We start from the raw sequence: 26,097 nt of genomic DNA, 5'->3' as shown, positions 1-26,097 counted from the left end.
AAAGAAAAAAGAATCAAGGACATGGAAGAAAATCTGAGAGAGATATCAGACAACCTCAAGCGCTCAAATATCCGAGTCATGGGTATTCCAGAAGGGGAGGAAAATGGAGATTCCATTGAAAACATATTCAACAAAATAGTGGCAGAAAACTTCCCAGGTATAGGAAAAATCACTGATCTTCAGATCCAGGAAGCTCAACGATCTCCAAACGTATTCAACCCAAAAAGGCCTTCTCCAAGACATGTCATAGTCAAATTGGCAAAACTCAGAGACAAAGAGAGAATCTTAAAAGCTGCAAGAGAGAAGCGTCAAATCACCTATAAGGGAGCCCCAATCAGGTTAACATCAGACTTTTCATCACAAACCCTAAAAGCTAGAAAGGAATGGGATGATATTTTCAAAATACTAAAAGACAAAGATTGCCAGCCAAGAATACTCTACCCTGCAAGGCTATCCTTCCGAAATGAGGGGCAAATAGTATATTTCTCAGACAAACAAAAACTGCGGGAGTTCACTACCACAAGACCACCCTTACAAGAAATCCTCAAGGGAGTACTGGGTTTGGTTCCTGAAAAATAACTACCACTGCCATAAAAACCTAAGAAAAATCTAAACCCGCTAGTACAATAAAAATGGCATTCATGAAGAGAAAACAAGCTAACAAAAACACTATCTACAACCTAAGGAACCAACAAACAAAGAAACAAAACAGTAAATCAGAAAGCAAGGAACAAAAGACACCTAAGACAACCAAACAACCAATAAAATGCTAGGAATAAATCAACACCTTTCAATAACAACTCTTAATGTTAAAGGCTTAAATTCCCCAATTAAAAGACACAGACTGGCTGACTGGATCAAAAAGCAGGACCCAACTATATGCTGCCTACAAGAGACCCACCTCACCCATAAAGATTCACACAGACTAAGAGTGAAAGGATGGAAAAAGATTTACCATGCAAACAGAAAAGAAAAACGAGCTGGAGTGGCTATTCTTATATCTGACAAAATAGACTTTAAACTAAAAACCATAAAAAGAGACAATGAGGGACACTACTTAATGATAAAAGGACTGATCCATCAAGAAGACATAACAATCATAAATATGTACGCACCCAATGTTGGAGCAGCCAGATTTATAAAACAAACTCTATTAGACCTAAAGAAGGAAATAGACACTAATACCATAATAGCAGGGGACCTGAACACTCCACTGTCAATATTAGACAGATCATCTAGGCAAAGAATCAGTAGAGAAACACAAGATCTAAACAAGACTCTAGACCAATTGGAATTGGCAGATATCTACAGAACATTCCACCCAACAACCTCAGAATATTCATTCTTCTCATCAGCACATGGATCATTCTCCAGGATAGATCACATATTAGGTCACAAATCAAGTCTCAATAAATTCAAAAAAATTGGAATTATCCCATGTATCTTCTCAGACCACAATGGATTAAAACTAGAAATTAATAACAAACAAAACTCTGGAAACTATACAAACACATGGAAATTAAACAGCATTCTACTTAATGACATATGGGTCCAAGAAGAAATCAAGCAGGAAATCAAAAAGTTTATTGAAACTAATGAAAACAATGATACATCATATCAAAACCTGTGGGATACTGCAAAAGCAGTATTGAGGGGAAAATTTATTGCATTAAATGCTCACTTCAGAAGAATGGAAAGATGGCAAGTGAACAACCTAACACTTCACCTTAAAGAACTAGAAAAACAAGAACAATCCAATCCTAAAGTTAGCAGACGGAAAGAAATCATTAAGATCAGAGCAGAACTGAATGAAATTGAAAACCAAAAAACAATTCAAAAGATCAACGAATCAAAAAGTTGGTTTTTTGAAAAGATAAATAAAATTGACAAACCATTAGCATGGCTAACAAAAAAAAGAAGAGAGAAGACTCAAATAACAAATATTAGAAATGAAAAAGGCGATATTACAACTGATTCATCTGAAATACAAGGAATCATTCGAGACTACTATAAACAACTATACGCCAACAAATTTGAAAATCTGGAGGAAATGGATAAATTTCTGGACACACACAAGCTCCCAAAACTGAACCGTGAAGACGTAGAAAATTTGAACAGACCAATAACAATAAAGGAGATTGAAGCTGTTATCAGAAGGCTCCCAACAAAGAAAAGCCCAGGACCAGATGGATTCACAGCAGAATTTTACCAAACATTCAAAGAGGAATTGACACCGATTCTTTACAAACTATTCCAAAAGATTGAAACGGACGCAAATCTCCCAAACTCATTCTATGAAGCAAACATCATCCTGATACCAAAACCAGGTAAAGATATAACCAAAAAAGAAAACTACAGGCCGATATCCTTGATGAATATAGATGCAAAAATCCTCACTAAAATACTAGCAAACAGAATACAGCAACACATACGAAAAATTATTCATCACGATCAAGTGGGATTCATCCCAGGGATGCAAGGTTGGTTCAACATACGCAAATCAATAAATGTGATACACCATATTAATAAACTCAAACACAAGGACCATATGATCATCTCTATAGATGCTGAAAAAGCATTTGATAAAGTTCAGCACTCATTCATGACAAAGACCCTCTATAAGTTAGGTATAGAGGGAAAGTATCTCAACATAATTAAAGCCATATATGACAAACCCACTGCCAATATCATCCTGAATGGGGAAAAGCTGAAAGCTTTTCCTTTAAGAACAGGCACTAGACAAGGATGCCCACTCTCACCACTCCTATTCAACATAGTGTTGGAAGTACTAGCCAGAGCAATCAGAGAAGAGAAGGAAATAAAGGGCATCCAGATTGGAAAAGATGAAGTCAAACTGTCCCTGTTTGCAGATGACATGATCCTATATATCGAACAGCCTAAAACCTCTACAAAAAAACTCTTGGAATTGATAAATGATTTCAGCACAGTAGCAGGATACAAAATCAACACACAAAGATCAGTAGCATTTCTTTTCTCCAATAGTGAACATGCAGAAGGAGAAATCAAGAAAGCCTGCCCATTTACAATAGCCACCAAAAAAATAAAATACTTAGGAATAGAATTAACCAAGGAGGTGAAAAATCTCTATAATGAGAACTACAAACCACTGCTGAGAGAAATTAGAGAGGATACAAGAAGATGGAAAGATATCCCATGCTCTTGGATTGGAAGAATCAACATAGTGAAAATGTCCATACTACCCAAAGTGATATACAAATTCAATGCAATCCCCATCAAAATTCCAAAGACATTTTTCTCAGAAATGGAAAAAACTATTCAGACATTTATATGGAACAATAAAAGACCACGAATAGCCAAAGCAATGCTCAGCAAAAAAAATAAAGCTGGAGGCATAACACTACCTGACTTTAAGCTATACTACAAAGCTATAATAACCAAAACAGTATGGTACTGGCATAAAAACAGACACACTGACCAATGGAATAGAATAGAGAATCCAGAAATCAACCCACACACTTACTGCCATCTGATCTTTGACAAAGGCACCAAGCCTATTCACTGGGGAAGGGACTGCCTCTTCAGCAAGTGGTGCTGGGATAACTGGATATCGATATGCAGGAGAATGAAACTAGATCCATACCTCTCACCGTATACTAAAATCAACTCAAAATGGATTAAGGATTTAAATATACACCCTGAGACAATAAAACTTCTTAAAGAAAACATAGGAGAAACACTTCACGAAATAGGACTGGGCACAGACTTCATGAATACGACCCCAAAAGCACGGGCAACCAAAGGAAAAATAAACAAATGGGATTATATCAAACTAAAAAGCTTCTGCGCAGCAAAAGAAACAATTAAAAGAGTTAAAAGACAACCAAGAGAGTGGGAGAAAATATTTGCAAAATATACATCTGACAAAGGATTAATATCCAGAATATATAAGGAACTCAAACAACTTTACAAGAAGAAAACAAGCAACCCAATTAAAAAATGGGCAAAAGAGCTAAGTAGGCATTTCTCTAAGGAAGATATCCAAATGGCCAACAGACATATGAAAAAATGCTCAACATCACTCAGCATCCGGGAAATGCAAATCAAAACCACATTGAGATACCATCTAACCCCAGTTAGGATGGCTAAAATCCAAAAGACTATGAACGATAAATGCTGGCGAGGCTGCGGAGAAAAAGGAACTCTCATACATTGTTGGTGGGACTGCAAAATGGTGCAGCCTCTATGGAAAATGGTATGGAGGTTCCTTAAACAATTGCAAATAGATCTACCATACGACCCAGCCATCCCACTGTTGGGAATATACCCAGAGGAATGGAAATCATCAAGTCGAAGGTATACCTGTTCCCCAATGTTCATCGCAGCACTCTTTACAATAGCCAAGAGTTGGAACCAGCCCAAATGCCCATCATCAGATGAGTGGATACGGAAAATGTGGTACATCTACACAATGGAATACTACTCAGCTATAAAAACGAATGAAATACTGCCATTTGCAACAACATGGATGGACCTTGAGAGAATTATATTAAGTGAAACAAGTCAGGCACAGAAAGAGAAATACCACATGTTCTCACTTATTGGAGGGAGCTAAAAATTAATATATAAATTCACACACACACATACACACACACACACACAAACCGGGGGAGGGGGGGGGAAGAAGATATAACAACCACAATTATTTGAAGTTGATACAACAAGCAAACAGAAAGGACATTGTTGGGGGGGAGGGGGGGAGGGAGAAGGGAGGGAGGTTTTGGTGATGGGGAGCAATAATCAGCTACAATGTATATCGACATAATAAAATTAAAAAAAAAAAAAAATACCCTGAAAAAAAAAAAAGTTGTGTACACATTAAAAAAATAAATAAATAAAATTAAAAAAAAAAATAAATAAATACATCTAGCTGGTATGGTTGCAAAAAAAAAAAAAAAACTGTTTGAGAATTCTATATGATCTTGAATAAATCTGTGATTTTATCCTTCAATATAGAGCTAACCTTGTTATGCCATGGTTAACTAAATCTCACCTTGAAAATAGGAGATTGGCATAATAGCCCCGTCGTATTTTTGTCTAACTACATTGTGACAAAATCAAAAAACAAACAAACAAAAAAGCCCAACAACTGCTTTGGCTGGAATACACTACTTAGGATTATAAATATCTAACTAAAAATGATTTATGAAAATATTTGATCAGAAATTTCAACTCACCCTCATGTGCACTAATTTATTTTTAATCAAAATATGCTTTAGTTTACAACAACAACAATGAATGTCCAGTTCATAGTGAGGCAAAATGTGGCTGCCATTTCAAAAAGAAAAGGAAGGCCTTGAAGGAGTGAATGGAAATCTCAACTATCAAAAATAAAATGTGAAGAGTGAAAGGAGAACAAGCTAGTTTAAAAAGTATATATCACAAAACACATTATAGGAGAAAGTAAAAAAAAAAGTAGTAAAAAAATTTCCATATTTTAACATTCAGTGTTTTCAAGAAAAAAGCATGAGAGAATTGATGTCATTTTATAAGAAAATGTGAGAAATTTTTATGCGAGATTTTAAACATATTTTTCATTGAAATTTAATACATTATAAAATAACTATAATACTATACCTATAAATATATTTAGAGATTGGTTCCATACTTAAACGAGAGAAAAAAAACAAACACCAAAAAATACCTGACCTTTACTGTTTATCCCTAACAGGTAAAAGTTTTAGAATTGTAAGAAGAAAAACCTGTAATGCAGAAGAAAAGACATTTAGCTAGATATCTAGTCTTAGTTCTTCTAACAAACCAAGAGATTTTAGGCAAGCCATTTAACCCACAAGACTCAGTCACTGTGTATATGTAAGAAAGGGATGTTTCACCAAATGATTGCTAATTTTTTTATGGTACCTCAGAAATGTCTGGGATGTACAAAAAAAAATCTGCCTATTTGGAAAAACTTGGATATGCTTAAGAATGAATAACATATTCATGTACTTACTTATTCTGTTTTTAAAATTATTTGTTTTTTGAAAAATAGATAGAACTAACATGATCATAAAACACATAGAAAATATATAGAAGAGATTGTCGTATAATTAATTTACCTAATAACAATATAACAGGTAGAAAAGAAATAACATCTAAGAGCCAGAAACTTTTTATTCGTTCATTTGTAAGTAATTGAGAATGCTAGAATCACAGAAAGAGAAAGAAGATGAAATAGAAACTATTATACGATTTTGAACAAATAAAAATTACGGATGAGAACCCCATCCCTGCATTGTAATTATTTTGTTTCTAATGTTCCTTGGAAGGAAGAAGTATACATTAATACAACACTTTCCACGAGAGGCAGAAATATATCAATTTTTTTCATAAGCTTAAAAAGACATCGTCTCCTATTTAATGAAAATCCACTTATTCAAATCATATTATTGCTCCAAATGGCTACAATCAGACATTCTGAAATGCGTGAGCCTGGAACTGAAAGATTTCTTATCTCAGTTTAGAATATAGATATATATCAACTTTGAAAGAATCAAAAGAAGAATTCTCAAGCAAAGAATTTCTGATACATTGCCATTTAAAACCGGATCCTTTTAGCATTATATAGTGGCTTTCTTTATCTCTTTTTATGGTTTTTGCTTTAAAGTTTATTTTATCTGATATAAGAATAGCTACTCCAGCTCATTTTTCATTTCTATTTGCATGGTATGTCTTTTTCCATCCTTTCATTCTTAGTCTATGTGTGTCTTTACAGGTGAGGTGAGTCTGTTGAAGACAGCATATTGTTGGGTCAATCTTTTTAATCCAGTCAGTCAGTCTGTCTCTTTTGAATGGGGAATTTAATCCCTATACATTTAGAGTTATTACTGAAAGGTGTTAATTTACTCCCAACATTTTGCTGATTTTTGTTTAGATGTCTTAAGTACTTTTTGTTCCTTTCTTTCTAATTTTCGGCTTGTCTTCTGCATTTGTTGGTTTCTTGGGGTGATTGATAAACTATTTTGTTTTCTCTTTTGTTAGCATTTTTGTTTTGCTGGTAGGTATTGTTCTTTCTTGAGTACTCATAGCAGTGATGGTTGTTTTGTGGTATTGAACCCAGTACTTCCTTGAGAATTTTTTGTAGGGCTGGTCGTATGGTAGTGAACTCCCACAGTTTTTGTTTGTCTGAGAAATATACTATTTGTCTTTCATTTTGGAAGGATAGCCTTGCTGGGTAAAGTATTCCTGGCTGGCAGTTTTTGTCCTTTAGTGTTTTGAATATATCATCCCATTCTTTTCTGGCTTTTAGGGTTTCTTATGAAAAGTCTGTTGTTATTCTGATTGCAGTTCCCTTACAGGTGACATACCACTTCTCTCTTGCAGCTTTTAAGATTCTCTCTTTGTCTTTGAGTTTTGCCAGTTTGATTATCACATGTCTTGGAGAGGATCTTTTTGGGTTGAATGTGTTTGGGGATCTTTGGGCTTCTTGATTCTGGAGATCTGTGACTTTCCCTGTACCTGGGAAGTTTTCTGCTATTATTTCATCGAATATGTTTTCATTGCCATTTCCTTTTTCTTCTCCTTCTGGAATAACCATGAATCAAATATTTGAGTGCTTAAGCTTGTCTGTTATCTCTCTTAGATTTTCTTCAATTTTTTTGATTCTTTTTTCTTTTTTCTGGTCTGCCTGTGTTAATTCAAACAGCCTGTCTTCAAGGTCAAATTTTCTCTTCTGCTTGCTCAAATCGGCTGGCTAAACTCTCTGTAGTGTTTTTTTATTTCACTGAATGAATCCTTCAGCTCCCCGAGCTCAGCTACATTATTTTTCAAGGAGTTGATTTCTTTGTACTTTTCTTTTTTCAGATCCATTATATTTTTCTCATTTCATTGTGTTGTCTCACTGAGTTTTCTCATATCTCATTTAGTTTCCTTAGAATTGTTACTCTAAATTCCTTGTCTGTCATTTCAAAGACTTCCTGTTCTATAGGATCTACCACTTGAGAGTTATTATTTTCCTTTGGTGGTGATGTACTTTCTTGATTTTTCATATTTTTGGTATCTTTCCTTATTTACTGAATTTTTAAAAATCAAAATCTACTTCCAATATATGTAAAAGTACTTTACTGCACCTGGATTATTGTGATTAATAAAAATGCCTCTAATTATGTTAAACAAAGCTATACAAACTTAGCTTTGTACACAACTTCTAGAGTTTATTTACTAAATCCACATGGGATTTACTGGAAAGGCTTTTAAGACCCTAGTCTTAAAGAAACTGGGAAGATAGTGTAACTCAGGGAATGTATATCATCAAGATTAAGTTGCATGAACATAGTAATTGATAGTAATAATACTATGCATCTTAATAATAAGGCTTTATTTTAGAATAAAATATTTAACTATCACCTTGAAATACGGTTCTTCATAATCCTTTGGAATTTAACAAAAAAATTGATAAAATTTGAGATTTTACATATTTGTTGATTTAAAATCCTATGGAAACTGTGGACATGAATCTTTTTAAAAAATTTTTTATTACTTCAGCAATAACATATATTTATTTATTTAAGGGATAGTAAACATCTGGTTTTTAGTATGATTACTAATCTCAGGTTAGAAACAATATGGATGGACATTTATGTTTTCATACGACCTTGCCGATGACATGAAAATCTTTAACTGTAAATTATTTTACATTAATTACTAACTCATATTAAAATCTAAATAACCCTAAATTTTATGGGAAAATGAACAAATATTAATTTTTTTTAAATTAGAGCAAATAAATCTATAATTCTTGGGAGTTATTTTTTAGAGTTCTTACTTTCGAAACTTCATCAAAGGAGATCATCTAAATAATACTTCAAATATTAAATATATTTTTGGTAACATCAATAATTTTGAGGTTTATCATTATTTGTAAAATTGCCATGAAGTAAAATTAGATTAGATGTTTTTATCCTAACTTTAAATTGAAATATGTATTTATAACTATGGCTACAAATTAATCTGATGTATTACAGTCCTGCTTCAAATAATGTAAGACATAAGTTGTAGAATTTAGTGTTATAGATAATATCTGGAAATACATAAAATTAATTGTTTTGCCATTTAAAACAAACAGAGCTTCAGAATTCTTTATGAATGCAAGGTGGTACTGGAGTCAAAGAATCACAGAATGCTAGTTCTAAAGAGCAGATTCTACTTTAAGTTACAAGCAAGACAACTTTTGTCCCCAAAGTCTAAATTACTTGCACACTTCTAAAGATTTTGATAAATATTTTCCTCCCTCAACATACACAGATACTTTTAAATATAAATCATTTAAATACAGAATACAACTAATGTGGAGAAAATAAATGTTATTTTATCTCATTTTCCATAACTAGAAATAAATGCTTATTGTATGCAAGGTCATAGAGTTGCACATATTTTCAACTAAAGGCATGATTAAAGAGGAAAAATCTCAATTTTCAGAAATATTGCCATCAGGTAAATAAGGACGTCTTTACATTAACAATGGGTATGGGTTTAAGGTGTCAGTAAAAATGCTGTACACTTGGATATTCTTCCCTCAAAAACCAGGACTATAATGAGAAACATGCTGTCCATTTAAAACCATGTTGTAATAGTCTCCATTCTTTTGGAGACGAAGGCCAGGTTTAAAACAGCACATTCCTATCTTTGGAACAGTTTATATATACATCTATATATTTCTATGCTAAAAAACAATATATACAGTTTTTTAGCATAGAAATCAATTGTTTTGTCCTGTGTGCAACAATACGTGTTACTTGTTCTTCTTGCAATATACCACCTTTTTGTCAAGAAAGAAACCTTGGAGTAAACAGTATCTAAATTAACAGCAGACATTTAAGAAAGGGTGAGCGTACCAAGCCATTCCAAAGTCTCAAAAAAGTTTTTCTTAATACCGTAGTTTCTAATAAAAACAATGAACAAATATCAATTATTTTCGAGTCACTATAAAACAGCTTAATTAGGACTAAAGTCTTAGTGGTGTCTGACTAGCCCTAGTGGGTTAGGTGTCCCGATGAAGAAGGAAAACACATTGCTGGAGGAAAAAAGATGGGAAGGAGGCAAAGCAATCAGCAATTACCAAAAGCCATGATTACAATTCCAGTTATTCATCACTGACTTGAACATAATATTCATTATCTGGAATGAATAAAACACCTCCCCAAACAAGTGAGTTGTGAAAGTTCTATTAGCAAATTTGGGAGATTATGTGCCTAAAACTTTTCACGCTTTTGTAGCCATTCCTACTGCATAAAACCCAATTCCTGCTGAAGGACAATTTGTAATCACCTAGAGAAGTCCAGATAGGCCTGAGAGAACCAGACAGATATATTATCAAACATTTGAACAGACTATAGAGAAAATCAGAGGGGAGAGAAAGCAGAGAATTTGAGGTGCAGTGACAAGCCCCTGGGATTATGATTCAACTGAACCTACCACACCATGAATATCACTATATAATAAGTTAGTCTGTTGTGAGTTTGCAACATACATGAATGTATAGATGACTCACTGTCTGACCCTTTTCTGCCACCATCTGCTCATTCATGAAACCTCTTTGAAATAAACCTTTGATATCTGCCACTTAAAATTCAATCACAATAATGTAACTTTGTCAAAGGAGCACCTATGTAAGCAAATGTTTCTCAGTTCTCTGCATTCCTAATATAGGTTCCTGTAATAATTATTATCTTGGTACTGAGTCCTGAATATTAATTACCACTTGTGGCTGAAACTAGGAATTAGTTTGTTTGGTGGGTGGTAAGTACCATCACATTACATTCACAAATTTGGCTATACTGGAGTTTCATTGGTATTGTGTGTGTATTTGTGTGTGTGTGTGTGTGTGTGTGTGTGTGTGTGTGTGAGAGAGAGAGAGAGAGAGAGAGAGAGAGAGAGAGAGAGAGAGAGAGATTGAGGTAAGATGGACTCCACTGTGTCCCATTGTGAGCGCTATCCAGTAGAGTAGGAAGGAAACTGAGCCTTGCCTCCTCTTTCTCAGGTATGGTCTTGAACTCTTTACCCAACCAATCCTCAGCATATGGACTACAGATGACACTACAGACTCTCTGGTTCTCTTTATGAGACATACATGTCTGTAAATATTCTTGAGAGTCTGCATACAAGGAACAGCTACTTTACCCACAATAAGCTCTTTCCTCAAATTTGGTAAAATAACCTATGCAAAGTATATTAGTCAAGGTTCTCCAGAGAAACAGAACCAATAGGATGGTATATGTAAATATAAATATATAAAGAAATTTATTATGCAGGATTGGCTCACACAATTATGGAAAAGGAGAAGTCTCCAAATCACCTGTCTGCAAGTTGGAAAACCAGAAAAGTAGGTCTGGACTAGAACTGCAAACACAAGGGACTGAGCACCAAGGGAGCCACTGGTGTAAGTCCCAGTCTGAGTTTAAGGTCCAAGAACTGGGGGACTGATGGTGTAATTCCCAGTCAGAGTCTGAAGGTCTGAGAACTAGGAGTGCCCATATGTGAGGGAAGGAGAAATGTCCCAGGTTGGACATGGAGCAAATTCACTCTTCCTCTGACTTTTTGTTCTATTCAAACCCTCAAGAGACTGGACGATGCCCACCCACACTGATGACGGTGATCTTCTTTATTCAGTCCACCAATTGAAATGTTAATCTCTTCTGCAAACCCCTCACAGACACACTCAGAAATAATGCTTTACCAGTTATCTGGGCATCCCTTAACCCAGTCAAGTTGACACATAAAATTAACCATCACACCAAGCAAACAGTCCAGTTTTTGTAGTTCTTCTAGAAAAGTTGTTTTTATTTCCACCAAAACTTGGATGTGAAATTGAACTCTGTCAGGCATCTCTTCCCCACTCTGAAGGGACCAGCGTTATCCCAGCTACCAGAAATGACAGCTCCTGTTCTCTCCAAGAGGCAGTGAATGCTGCTTACCTGATGTAGGACTCCATCAGAAGGGATCTCAATCCAAGAGCAGCTAACTGTTCCAGAAAGTCAGAGTAATGCTCAACATCAGCAGATATAATTGTTTTTGTTTGTTTGTTTGTTTGTTTGTTTTTTCTATTCTGCAAATGGGCTTCCTGAGAAGCAGAAAGAATCTGGTCCACAGTATATTTTTTTTAAGAGTGCACCATTTCCCTATCTTTCAGGAGATTGTTGGAATAAATAATTTTTAGAGTCTAACACAATAGAAGTTTTATAAAGTATTAGACTGAATATCAATCACATTACTTGTGGTATGAAATATTTTCTTGAAGAAACATGCAAATAAAGGCTTATGAAACTAAACTTATCATTATTGTATTATATATAAAGGAGGATAGGAGAAAAAATAAAAGCTGCTGTGTCCACAACATATTGTCAATTAACAACCTTTTCTAGATTCTCTCTATTATATAACCTTCCAAGATATAAATTCATTGTTAGAAATATGACAGTAAATAAAGATGGCAGAGTTTCCAATTATGAGCATAAATTATAAAGATGGGGTTTATGTTTACCATCAGATTCTCTGCTAGTAGCTTTCCATAGAACTGTAGATACTATGCCCCCCAAATCCTGATTAACAGACTTGTAAAATTTTGGAATCAGAAAGGACATTAAATAAAACAAAAAGATTAGTGTTTCATGCTGTGATTGTCATCTATAATGCTGTCGATCACAACTGAAATGGAATTACTTTCCCCACCTCACATGCCAATTTCTTGTCAGAATACCAACTAGACTTTGTATTTTTTGTTTTGGCTTGAAAACGAATCACATAGATCATAGTCCATTTGCAAAAAGGCATTATTTTAATTATGCCCCATTATGTTACTGTTGTGGTTTGAACGTCCCCACCAAAACTCATGTTGAATCTTAATTCCCATTGTAACAGTATTAAGGGGGTAGAACTTTTAAAAAGTGATTAGGCCATGAGGGTCTGTCCTCTTGAAGGGATTAGTGTTATTATTGTGGGAGGGGGTTTTTTATCTTCGGAGTTTGGTCCCCTTTTACTTTCTGTCTGGTGTGCTCACTTCCCCTTTGCCACGGGGGTGACCCTCACCAGATTTCAGTGCCATGGTCTTGAACTTCCCAGCCTACAGAACTGTGAACCAAATAAACTTCTATTCTTTATAAATTATCCAGTCTGTGATATTATGTTATAGCAGTGTAAAACGGACAAAGACAGTAACCTACAAACATAGTTTCACTTAATCCTTGTAACAATCCTGAGAGAGAGGATTATACAGTTCACAGATAAAGAAATTGAGACTGACTTCGTTTAGAAGTCCTAAGATCACACCATTGGTAAGTGACAGTATCAGAATTCCAACCCAGTGTGTCTGACAGTAAGGGCTATATACTTTTCTCCACTACAGCATGTTAAATCTAGTCTAGTTGTTAGAAAATAATCTTGAACAAAAAATACCAGTACTCCTAATGAACATTTACTTTTATGGTTCCTTCCATATTGCTTAGAATAATTAATCTAACTACCCACTATTTCCCTATTCTCTGTGAATTTTTGTAAACAAATTACATATCTTAATAAGTACTAAAATTATTGAGTATATTTTTGGTGACCAAATGCCCAACTCTGACTGACATTGAGGATACAGAGTTGGAAAGAGTGTAATCACACACATTTTAATGTGATGTAAAAATTAATTTATGTGCAAATATTTATTTTTTTTATTTAAATAAAGAAAAACATGGCTGCTAAACTTACAGATGCAGAGAAGAATCTTATGGATTTTTATGTCAATAATGCCCCTGTATTCATCAGCTCATTCCTTAAATACTTAATGAACATCTACTATATGCCATGTTTTGGTGGATAAAGAAGGAAACAAAAAAAAATCTTGTCTCAAAGAGCTACATTGCAATGGAAAGAGACTACAAATAAGTAAATTAATTCCATTTACATATATACAAATATAAGAGGATTATATGTATACATATATCAGTTTGCAGAAAGTGCTATAAAGAAACATAAAGCAGATAATACAAAAAGGTAAATCATATTTTAGATATTCTAGAATCAGAATACAAATACAATGTTGCAGAATACCAGTACAATACTTAACCATTGGCCATTTGAAGGCAAGGCTGTTTTTTCCTCTAAGTACAAAGCAGTTAAAGATTTCAGTTTATTAAAAATGGACCAATGACAATCTATATAACATCCTTTGCCAAAAGTACATTAGGTTTTGCCCAAGAATGCAACTCTGTATATTTTATATTTGTGAATTTAATGTTGGAGAACGTGTGTGAAGATTCTAAATCTCTCTAAGAAACCATTGCAACTAGGAGCTAAAATACCTCTCTTATACCATTTTATTTCATCAGCTTATGAGTAAACACTGCTATGAAGATACTAAGCATTACTATGCAATAAAGATTGGTTGTGAAACCAGCTTAAATCTACTTTTTCTAGCCTTCTTTTCCCGTTTGTGATAAAGTACAAAGAAATAATGTCTGGAGTATTAAATTTTAGTGCTGCAACTCAGTCTTTAAAACAAAATCTGAGTAGCATTGGCAAACCGAACAAAACAAAGAAAATTCAGACAAACAAGCAAAAAAGCTATTATGTAGAATTCCTCTTCCAAAAAAAACCCCCCAAAAAACACTTATTGATCCTTTGAATGTAAAGTTATTTAATCTTTACTTTTTATGTCTTATAATAATTTTAGATAATTTCATAGGATATTATTACACAAATTAATATTTTTCTTGAAATTCTGTATTGTAACGAACAGAAACAGGAACAATCAAATTCTTGATATAAAAATTTTTGATGATTTCAAAATTTGGCTTTGGGTTTCACCTGCATTTATCTTCAAGGATACACAGTGTGCTAATGCCTTGAATATACCATCTGCTCAATTAAACACCACCTAACATCAAAGTAAAAAAAAAAAAAATCTAAAAAACATCAAAGCAGGAAAGATCTTCATTCTGATCAGCATCAGTGAATATTAAATAATCCCTTTCACATTCTCATCAAATCAGAAAATGAAACCTCATTCATATAATGCCAAGAGAGCGGAGAGTAGTCCAAAATTTGGGACTGTGAATTCTTGGTCAATCTCACGTTCAAATCCTGAACAGACACAACCCTGCTTAGTTTATGAGATCTGACAGTATCCCTGCTCAAGGTGATAAGGCTGAAAGTATTGTATACACTTAGCCTCTGGCAGCAAAATAAACCCTGACAGCTTGACAGTTCATCAATTGGAAAGCCATTCACTCTTTGTGAGACAGAGAAACTGGAAGTGGAACCTTAATTTTGGACATGCATCTAGTAAATCTATACTGCAATTACTTGCATGGTAATGTTTTCCTTTGATAAGTATTTTTGAAAATATTATTATGTGTATTTATGCCTGTGCGAAGGAACTGCCCCATCTATAAATGGAGCTGCCAATCCACAAACTAATTCATAAAACTCTTAAAGTTACTTGACATCTAGATTTGGAGTTCTGTAAAGTCAGTAATTAATTAAAATTACAGTTTAGTAGAAAAACATTTGAGTTATAAAACAAATACTTAAAAATTAAGAATGCTTAAAAAATTTTAAAATAAAAACAAACAAAAAATTTTGAGTCAACAATATAAAAGCCACCATAGAATAAATAAATATTTATACCTGCAGTGCCTTTCACATAATACCTATATAATGCCAGCCCATGGAAGAATTTCAATCCAGTATGGAAGGTGGAACATAGAAACATAAACAAATAAGTAACTAAAAGACTTATTTAATATTACTTAAGAATAAAGTGGACATACTTCGATATATGTGATTCATTGTCACCTTAAAGGCACAGATAACATATCACAGACATATTCAGAGAAGGGTGAAACTACAGTGATCTTTGAACTACATTGAACCACACTGTTCTTAGAAGGCGAAATGAAGCCCTCTGCTGCCATCCTCACAAGCATGACTTGGTGAGTACCTGGAACCCTTCCACCTTTGGAATCATGAATTCATGTCTTTCTCCCTATACACAACTTCCTGACTCCGAAGTTCTCTCACTTATTCCTTATTAGTGTACAGGCTCTTCAGACCTGCTCAGGGCTCTGTCCTCCTGAGCCATACTTCCTTTCTGTTGTCAAGACTCCTCCTGTCTTTGTTGCCTTCCATGTCCAATTTAGATTTCATGCTTTGTCACTTTAACCATTCTCTTGTCAATATCCTTAACCTCACTGCCTCATTTTAGTGCTATAAAAAAACAAATCAAATCAAAACAAAACAAAACCAACCTGACAAAACCCCACTCCTACATTAATTCAAATTTATTCAGTCTGCTAAATTGTGCTAGACAAACATATACAACCATGTAGATTAGTGCTAGAGTGAATTCTTGACCTTTAACCTAATATGAGCCAACAGCTCTACCTGGAAATTTTTCCATGTTCCCTAGTCAGTTCTCTTTTGTTTGCCACAGCAGCTATTTTCAAACTTCTTCAATGTCTTCAAACCTCCAGCCTCATTATCTCCAATGTCTTCTCCTACTTGTCTCCTCTTAGCATATAATCTCACTTCCCACTTCTCCTATAAAAGATGATCTATTTCTTAACAATTCCTTTAACTTCCTGACACCAAACATTAAGACCATTCTTTCCTTACACCTAGCCCCTTATCACTCTGAAAAATGATGTACTCTGTGCCTAAGGTGAAGCACTCATCTAATTCTGGATCCAATCCTCTTTCTTTCTCCTGGACCTCTATCAATGATCAACTTTCTTTTCTTTATCTTCATTTATATCCTCCCTGCTGGGATGGTCTGTGAGCATTCAAACATAATTAAGTTTCTTACATCCTAAAAATTCTCCCGCTTAATTTCACAAAGCCATTTACTTACCACCCAAAGCATGTTAACTTCCCCAACTTCCTTTTTACTTTTCTACTGTTACTATTTAAACACATGGCATTACCACTCCACTGAAATTTCTCCCATTAATGACAATTCATTGCAACAACATCTTTTAATGTACTAGGTTTCACATTGCTAATATTTCTAGGTTAGGCCAGCATAACCTTAGAATCAAAATCCAGCAGAAAGAACAATTTCAGGCAACCTCAGTCATAAACATCAATGTAAAAACCTTAAGCAAGATGGTAGCAACTCAAACAATTATTATGTAAACATAAACATACTTAGAATTTTATATAAATGTAGATCTAAATTTTATATAAAAATTATGTACATCTCATAGGGAGCTTCTGATCGAAGTTAATAAAAAAGAAAAAGAAAAAATCATATATTTCATAGTACAGTGTTGAAATCTTTTCCTCTAATATTGATAATGATCTAAAAATTCCTACTACTATTACTTCCACTCAGCATCATCCTAGAGGCCCTAGTCAGTGCACTAAGGGCCTCTAAATAAAATAAGTAAATAAAAGATGTAAAATTACAAAGGGATAGACAAAAACTCTCATTAGTTGCAGGTGATAAGATAATTTGCAGAGAAATCACAAGAATCTACAGATAAGTTATTAGAACTAAAAAGCTGAGAAAGAAAGCTAGATATAAAATCAATATAAAACGTCAAAAAAATGAAATTTTAAAAGATAGCATATTATAGTCATAGAATATAATACCACCCAGCAATTTAAATTAAAAAAAAAAAAAGCTATTGGTACATAAAAGTAAGGATGCATCTAAAAAAAAAATGTTGAGAGAAAAATGATACAAATGAGTATATATTACATTACCCATTTATATGAACTTCTAGACAAAGCAAACTACCTGTTTTGTTAAGAATGGAAACAGGAAAGATGGAACATTTTGGGCAATGGAAATGTTCTATAACTTGATCTGTGGTTGGTGGTCACACTGGTGAATGCAATTGCTGACATTCACTGTACACCTAAAATGTGTGTTTTATTGTATTTAAGTTATATCTCAATAAAACAAACAAGATACTATATTGAAGAGTGAAATTTTACTCTTTTCTTGACCGATATATCAAAAAAAAAAATAGTTCCAGGTAAAAAAAGGACGTTAATCTAAAAGGCAAGGCTATAAAACCTTGGAACAATTGAGCATAGTCTTTCCTACTCTACACATAGGGAATGAGTTCTTGAATAAGACTAAACAGCAATAATTATAAGAAAAAAAATAATGATGCTACTAAATTTAAAGGCACTATAAATTGCATGAAAATAAAATCTATACGGAGAAAAACAATACTGGCAACATAAATTACAAAAGACTGATAATTAAAATATATAAATAACTCAATCAGTTAGAAAACAAAAGAAAACTTTCCCCCAAAATGGCCAAAAAAATTGAGTGAACAATTATCTCAAAGAGAAATCTGAAGAGAATAAAGATATAGGAAAAGGTGCAGAAGGTTTTTATAATTAGGGAAATGTAAAATGAAACCATGAGAATGTATCATCATATACCCAATAAATTAATAAAAAAAAAAAAAAAAAGTCTGACAAATCCAAGATAAAGTTAGAATGTGGGGCAATGAAAACTTGCCTGCACTACTGGTGGTATGCAAATTAGTGAATCTCTATGAAAATGGTTTGATGTTATCTAGCAAATTTAAGATATGCTTTCTTAAGATATGCTTTATGTGGTATCACGACAATTCTACTCTTGTAAACAAAACCTACAGAAATAAGTGCACAAGTATAAGAGTGTGTACCCAAGATATATGTTCAAGAATGTTTATAATAGCATTGCTTATAATAGTCTAAAAATGGAAACAAACTGCAGTAGATTGTGACATTCATACAATAGAAAACAATACAGCAATATAAATGAATAAACTGCAACTACGTGTAAGAACAAGGAGGAATAATACAAACGTAATGTTAAACACAAGAAGCAAGAAAAAAGAATATATGCAATATTGAGTCCATTCATAAGCTGTAATATTGGCAAAACTCATATAAGAATGCAAACATAGGTGATAAAATGTATTTAAAATGTAAAAAAAATGAGTATCATAAAAATTCAAATTAATGGTTATTCTACTGAGAAGGGAGGTCTGGCATATAATCAGGGAGAAGCATATGGAAGTGTTTAGGATGCTTAGTATGTTCTATTTCTTGACCATAGCAGTGGTTGTTTCCTTTAAAATAATTCGCTAAACTGTCTTTGCGTTTTATGCAGTTTTCTATATGCTTGGTATTCTTCACTATAAAACAAAAATAAAAATTTATTAAGATAATTTCAACTCCCTTAGTATAAATTTACTGAGAAAATTTTATTGCTAATAAGAATAACTCCTAACTTCATTTTATCTAGATTTTTCTGCATCTTACATCTCTGCACTGAAAAGAAACACCTTCAATGTAGTCAACTTTTTATAGTTATAAATTTATAGTTATCAGCTCTATATGCACACTAAATTACCTTAGGTTTTTCACTACCAAGAATACATAAAAATGGCAAATCCAAACTACAGAAAAGTCATTTCTCCAAGGACTTTTATATTTCCCCTTGAGAAAGTTATTGTCTTAGTATTTCATGAAACATCCTTTATCAGCACTCAGCTTCTTCTTACATGTATACAACAAGAGCTCATTTCCTGAAAACTGTTTTCCACTTATTACATAACACATATATAAGTTGAAATACTGTAATGTCACATTTTATAGTAGACTTTCTGTCTTGCTATATGAAAAATTTCCAGGCTCTTATTCCAATTTTGTTCATGTTACAAGTTAAAAACCAAGCAGATATGCATCACGTAAGTATTAAATTCAGTGCTTGATTAAAATTACTATTATAATGAATGAAAGATTATGCCATTTCCCTAGATGACCATAAGATTACTTTTTTCCCCTTTAAATTACTCTAAAGCATAAATAGAATGTATTACTTAATACTGCTGGTTAGTATTTAAGGTCATTTCAATGACTAGTTCTCTCTCCTTTTTCTTTCAAAAAATACAGATTTTAATGTGTTTTGAGATCATACTGCATGGAGAATAGCCAAGCAAAACCATAGTTAGTATAGGAAAAAGCATATTTATCAGTATCTGGTCTTACTTTGCGAACACCTCTGCCAAGCTCTTCTCCATAGTTGGTTCCAAGAATTTCAAAGTGGACATTGGGATTGCCTCCATTTTCTCCAAATTCCAGCTCTCCAGTCAACCCACTAACTCCACCCTAAAGGAGAGAACAGATACTGATGTAAAATTTCAGAAAAATTAAAAAAAATAAATAAAAGGAAGTCCTAGGAACTCTACTTTCATGTATAAAATAAATATTTCAAGCATGCATTTATTAACAGGCTATTTTTGATAAGTGCACAGCATAAAAAGGAGTACAGTTGGAAGTCTTTTTGGATATTATTTAATTCAGTCTCATCTATTTGCCATACATACAGGGAAATTTAGATCCAAAGAGTCAAATGACTGCATGTTAGAGCAGAGACTAAATTTCAAGCTAGCATTTTTGCCACCATACCTTGTGTCTTGCATGGATCCATTAGTCAGAAAACAATATGCTTCTGGAAAGCATAAAATCTACTCTGGAGACAAGTTTCAACAATGTTCTTTGCTCCAGCACTATTTCATTCAAATTTGATCTAAATTTATACCTGAGAATGTTAAAATCCATGGTTTCTAAACTATTGGAGGTTTATTTTCCTCCTTCTTTAAATATATTTTCCAAATTAAAAAAAGAGAGAGAGAAAGAAAGCTAAATTAGGCTTGAAATCTGTTTTTACTCTTAACTGGTAGTGCTGGCTGTTGATTCATTGGGGATTTCCAAGCTTCATCTTTCATTCCACATGACAGATGTTCATTTCCCCAACAGATGGCAATGTAGGTCATACTTCTTTCTCTCTTGTTTACCATTCTTTTCTCAGTTTAGTTTATCAGCCCTCATTATTTCAGATTTTACAAATGAAAATCACATTCTGAGTCACTTCAACACTAAAGTATGTGTAACTTAGAATTTTGGCATGATAATGACATCTATTTGGACAACAAATTATTTCAGTTTGTAAACTGCTTCAATTATCACTCCTGCAATGTTGATATTTAAATATATCTATTTGCCATAACCTATAACTCCACTTCTAGTGGTTTTTGGCTGATATTATGCTATATGCTATAACTCTTACTTAATTTGTGCCTGGCAGCCTACCACTTGATGCTAATTCATAACAAGAGTTCAATAAATCATTGTTGATTGATGTTTTTCTACTTTAATCATTAATTTCAATATTTAATCTATTTTATTTTTGTAACAGTAATAATCAACAAAATTAATTCTCCGCTATTATTTTCTAATCAGCAAGCTTCTCTTTTATTATGCAATTTTATTAATTGAAAACCTGTTGAATTTGATGTGTCTGTGCTCTTTTGTGTATTATTTAGCAGTCATTAGCATAGGTCACAATTCCTGGATTTTACAAATGGAATCAGAAACTACTGGCTGTGTAAAACTAAGTCATTTAATTTCTCTATGCTTCAATTTCTACATCTATTAAATGGGAAAGTAATGGTACCTACCCCTGAAGATTATTACGATTCTTATAATAATATAATACACATAAACAATACAGAGGAGAGTACTTGACATATGATGAGAGCTTAATTACTATAATTATTATCATTATTGCTTCCACCACTATTTTATTCTTTAGTTTTTGAGCTTTCTAGTTTTCATGGAAATTACAAGCATGGTCTTGGTTTTATTCAATTAAAGTTTATTAGGTTTGCAAATATTCATTATATGCTTGAATATTTAGATGGTTATGGAAAATATTTATGCAAACTTAAACTCAATTACATTTTATTGATTAGTACTTCAAGAGAAAAGAATTAAAGCAGCTGGTCTAGGATTTATTCACTTCTTTTACTGGTGGATGTGTAGGGCAAGGAGTGGGGTGGGTTGAGGAGGGGTAAGCAGGTATAATGTCCTTGTCACCTGGAATTCCAGGTAAATAGACTAGTAATATTTACTAGGAGGAAGAGTCCTTATCTATACAAAGCCCTTAGGAGGATATTCCAGGAGAAGGAAATATTGTAGTAAATAAACCCAGGATCTATGGATTAATGGTTTGCTCCCTGGAATGTGTCCTGAAGCTTTACACCTTCTAGTATAAAAAATAAGATATTTCATAATGTAATTGTTCCCTGTTGTGAGAGGTAAACCTGCAAGATACTCCTTGGAGACAGAGTGTGCATGTTCAATGTGGGAAGAAAGGAGCTGGAGAGCCATGCAGAATGTGCCATATGTTTTCTCCTTTGTCTGTGCCCCTTGCTTGCCTGTACAAGTATCTCTTATGTAGGTGATGTATCCGATTCTTGCAAGCCAATTTGATCTTATGTGTTAGTTCAATATTAATATCTCAAAACATCCAATATTTTAAAGACTGAATTAAGTAGAGTGGATCTTATTATCATTAATGTCACCAAATGGCAAATACTGCAGGAAACTGACTGACAAATATAGCTTGTATTACTATGCATAAGTTCAAACTACTGGTATTCAGAAATCTTTTTATAAGAACTTTTCTTATCCTCTGCCACACATCTACCTCAAATATCTCCTAATTATATCAGAATCTTAGATTTCTGTCTTAGTATTTAATTTCTAGGAAAAAAGGAAAGATACTGTACCTTATTAATATGATTGCTATATAGCACATATACTACACACCTGAAATTTTTAAACATATGAGCACTAGACCGCTTGTGCTTTACTATTATTCCCAGTCAATACGCAAATGACCACTCCAGGCCATGTCTTTGCACCTAGCTTGTATCTGCCACTGAGCGACTTAGTGTACTTACATTGAACAAGGTACAAAAAACAATAAATCAAGGGACTTGCATTTAGTTTGCTGCAGCCTCCACTTGTCTTGTTCACCTTTTTGACTTTGTAATTTATCTTCTTTATGCTATATTCTTAATGAGTTCTTGGCATGTGTAATCAATGAAACCTGCTCTCATGAAGATGTCAGGGATGCCTGGAAGGTCAGTATTTCAAGCAAAGAAACCCTTTAACTGAAGCCCTTTGTTACCTCACCCAGACTTAACCACTCTGATTTTTGATTGCCTTAGAAAATTCCCGTGCTTTTGAACTTCTTTTCATCTATCCTCAGATGACCCTTGAAAACAGAGCTTTGGTAAAAATGTGTGCTGGCCAGGTGACAATGAATGGTTATTGTCTTTGCACATGCACAGTTGTATTTTTTTAATCTCTTGATGTGGCAGATTCTAAACAAAATAGGCTAATGGGACACTGATAGTACAAATAATACATACAGATAATTTCTAAAAGTCCTTTAAATTGACAGTAAAAATTGCTGATAGTGTAAACCTTTTTATAATGCCAAGTAAAATAAGTTTGGATTTCATCCTACCCACCTGATATAGAATTATTGGTGAGCATCAAATATAGAAAACAAAGAGAAGAAAAATAAGGAGAAGAGAATTAGAGGTTGGTAATAATTTACCACTGGATAATAAGTTTCTGAAAGGCAAAAGTGTGTTGTTCCCTATAGGATAAGTGGGAAAAAAAGAAAAAAAATATTTACTTAGCCTTTATTTCATTCTATGTATGAAGGATCTTTTCCTATACTTGAAATTGCAAAATAACTTAGGGACACTTCAGGAGGATCATATGGAACATCAAATATTTACCATACTCGCCTAAGTTCCTTATACATATTCCTAGGTTCCTTGTAACCTGCAGAATGCTTGGTAACCAAGGACACCCTGTTAAATAATCATGAGCACAGCAAGGCAGTGAACACACTGGGAGATGCCAGAATCAGTGGCGTGCTTTGATACACCCATGTTTCATAAGTGTAGGTGCAGAGAGAAAAATCCCTGCAGAAAAAACATACTGCATTTTCTAAGCAAAGAAAGATAGTATGGGTAGATAAATGCCAGGGTACAGGATGCGAACAACAAAAATAAAAACAAAAAACTCAATTTGTGTGAAATATTTAGAAAAATATTTGCCATATAACATTTATATATATATATATGCACATATAAATTTACTATATACATATACACTCAAATATTCATAGTAGAGACTGTGGCAAACTGAGAATAGGATGTTGCTAGTATTTTGATTATGCTATCTACATCTTAGAGGAAACTGAAATCTAGACAACTAATTAATTGAGGAACCTGAACTAAAATTATCTTGTACTTATCTTTTCCTCTAGACTATATAAACTGTGTGTCCAAAATAACATATGCATATCATAGTGAATTGTTCAAAAAAATGTATGTTGAACTGAATTAAGTTAAAATCTATGCTATTTTACCCACTTTACGATTCAAATGACCTGAACTTGGAGTGTACCTTGGTGAGTCTGCAAGAGGCCAATTTCAAGGGCATGAATGGTATTTTAAAAATCTCCTATGGCAAAAGTTTATTTGCACATTTTTTTAAAAAAGGCTGTCTTCTATTCCAGTCTATACTGTTTGTGGTAAGTCAGATTGTGTTTTCCTAAATTCTCTCTTTCCTCCAGGTTTGTAAATTCTAAATAATACACAGTGCTTTAGACAAAAAGCAAAGTAATATGTTTCCATTCCTCTAAGTACTGCATTGAAATTTTCTTAAAAACACTCTAAACCAAACAAAACAACTAATTAGAGTTATTTTCATCCAAGCCATAAATCTAGGAGTCATCTTTTTATTCTTCCTCTTCCTCACACACTTGTATTAAATCACCACATCTTATTTCAGTCTCCTACACATCTCTCAAAGACATTTACTTCTCTCCATCCTGAGGCCCATGCCCTTGCCAGGCTTCCTCTAAATAGGAACATGAACTTCTTAATTGATGTTCTCTCATCCAAACTGTCCTGGTTCAATGAGAGCCGGAGAATGGATTCTCCACTTGGCAGTCACAGGGTAATCTGATCTCATCACCTCCCTGGTTAAAATACTTCTGTGTCATTTTATCACTCAAATAAAGTTTAGGAAGTTTAACACAGCTTACAAAACCTTTCATGTTCTTTCCCCATCTCCCTCTCTTCGCTAATAAGGAACCATGTCCCTATTCTCTCTCTTTTCTAGCCATCCCGGGCTTATTTCAGATGCATAAATATGCCGTGCTCCCTTTCCTTCAAGCCTGCTAACATTCCCTTGCATAAAACATTCTTCCTCCCACATTTCTGGAATATTTTCCCCTCCCCTTTCCTGGCTAATGCCTACTCATACTAAACATGTCCACTTCTATGTCATTCTTAGGCCCAAGTAGGCTTCCACCCACATATTTCCCTAAGAGTATTTCCCTTTTTGTAGAACTGATCACACTTGTAATTATTTCTGATATTTCTATTTTCCTTCCTTATTCTATGATTTCAGAGTACAATATATGGTAATATTCAATAAATATTGTTGAATGAATAAATTATAAGAATTGGTATAATTATAATATTTTTGTCACTTCGTAAAATACTCTTTCAGATATCAAAATGTACCAATATGAGAAAATGTATTGGTACTTAAAAATTTGGGATACTCCTCAAATGTTGGTATTTTCTATTTTCCCACATTCGGTATTGAAAATAATTACCACAAAGTATAACAGAAATTGATCAATTAAGCCAATGTGAAAGTATTTGACTTAAGGATTTATTGAATCTTCATTGACTTTCTTAATACATAGAAAATGGTCAGTGGTTTTATGTGTAATCACATATATTTGAATGTAATATTTTTCTTATTTTCATTTTTTTAATTAAAGATGTAAGGGTATTCTTTCTAAAACTCAGGTCTGATTTCATCCCAAAATTCTTTAGTGTCTTTCATTTACCCACAAAATAATTTCTGTTTGCTCAATCTCTTTATAGTCCAAACAGTTCTCTCCATGTGTTCTGTGTACTCTGGGAAATTAATCAACCTTTGTCATTGTACACATGGTTTATTCTAATAGATATATCAGCTAGAGCACTCCTATCACCTGAAATATCCTTTTCCCATAGCTTTACATACCCCAAGCCTTCTAGTTTTCAAAATTCCATTAAGATACCATCAGTTCCATGCAAATATTTCTAATCTATTTTCTGTTTTATGTTGGGTTCCCCAGGAAATAGCTCTGAGATGGAGATTTGCTGGTATGAAGGAGATTTACTTGAATTG

At 33.5% G+C, this 26,097-nt stretch overlaps 1 protein-coding gene across 2 annotated transcripts in view; it reads right to left on the bottom strand.

Moving 5' to 3' along the window:
• GRID2 (glutamate ionotropic receptor delta type subunit 2) overlaps positions 1–26,097 on the bottom strand; it is a 1,394,934-nt gene that overhangs the window by 478,597 nt on the left and 890,240 nt on the right. For both annotated transcript variants that reach the window (XM_063108375.1, XM_063108376.1), the window contains one exon: positions 20,023–20,142. In XM_063108375.1, coding sequence (XP_062964445.1) covers positions 20,023–20,142 — 120 coding nt within the window. The remainder of the gene's footprint in view (positions 1–20,022; positions 20,143–26,097) is intronic.

The sequence above is a fragment of the Cynocephalus volans genome, chromosome 9, assembly GCF_027409185.1.
Source record: "Cynocephalus volans isolate mCynVol1 chromosome 9, mCynVol1.pri, whole genome shotgun sequence".
NCBI classification, from domain to species: Eukaryota; Metazoa; Chordata; class Mammalia; order Dermoptera; family Cynocephalidae; genus Cynocephalus; species Cynocephalus volans.
This window is presented reverse-complemented; position numbering and strand designations above follow the sequence as displayed.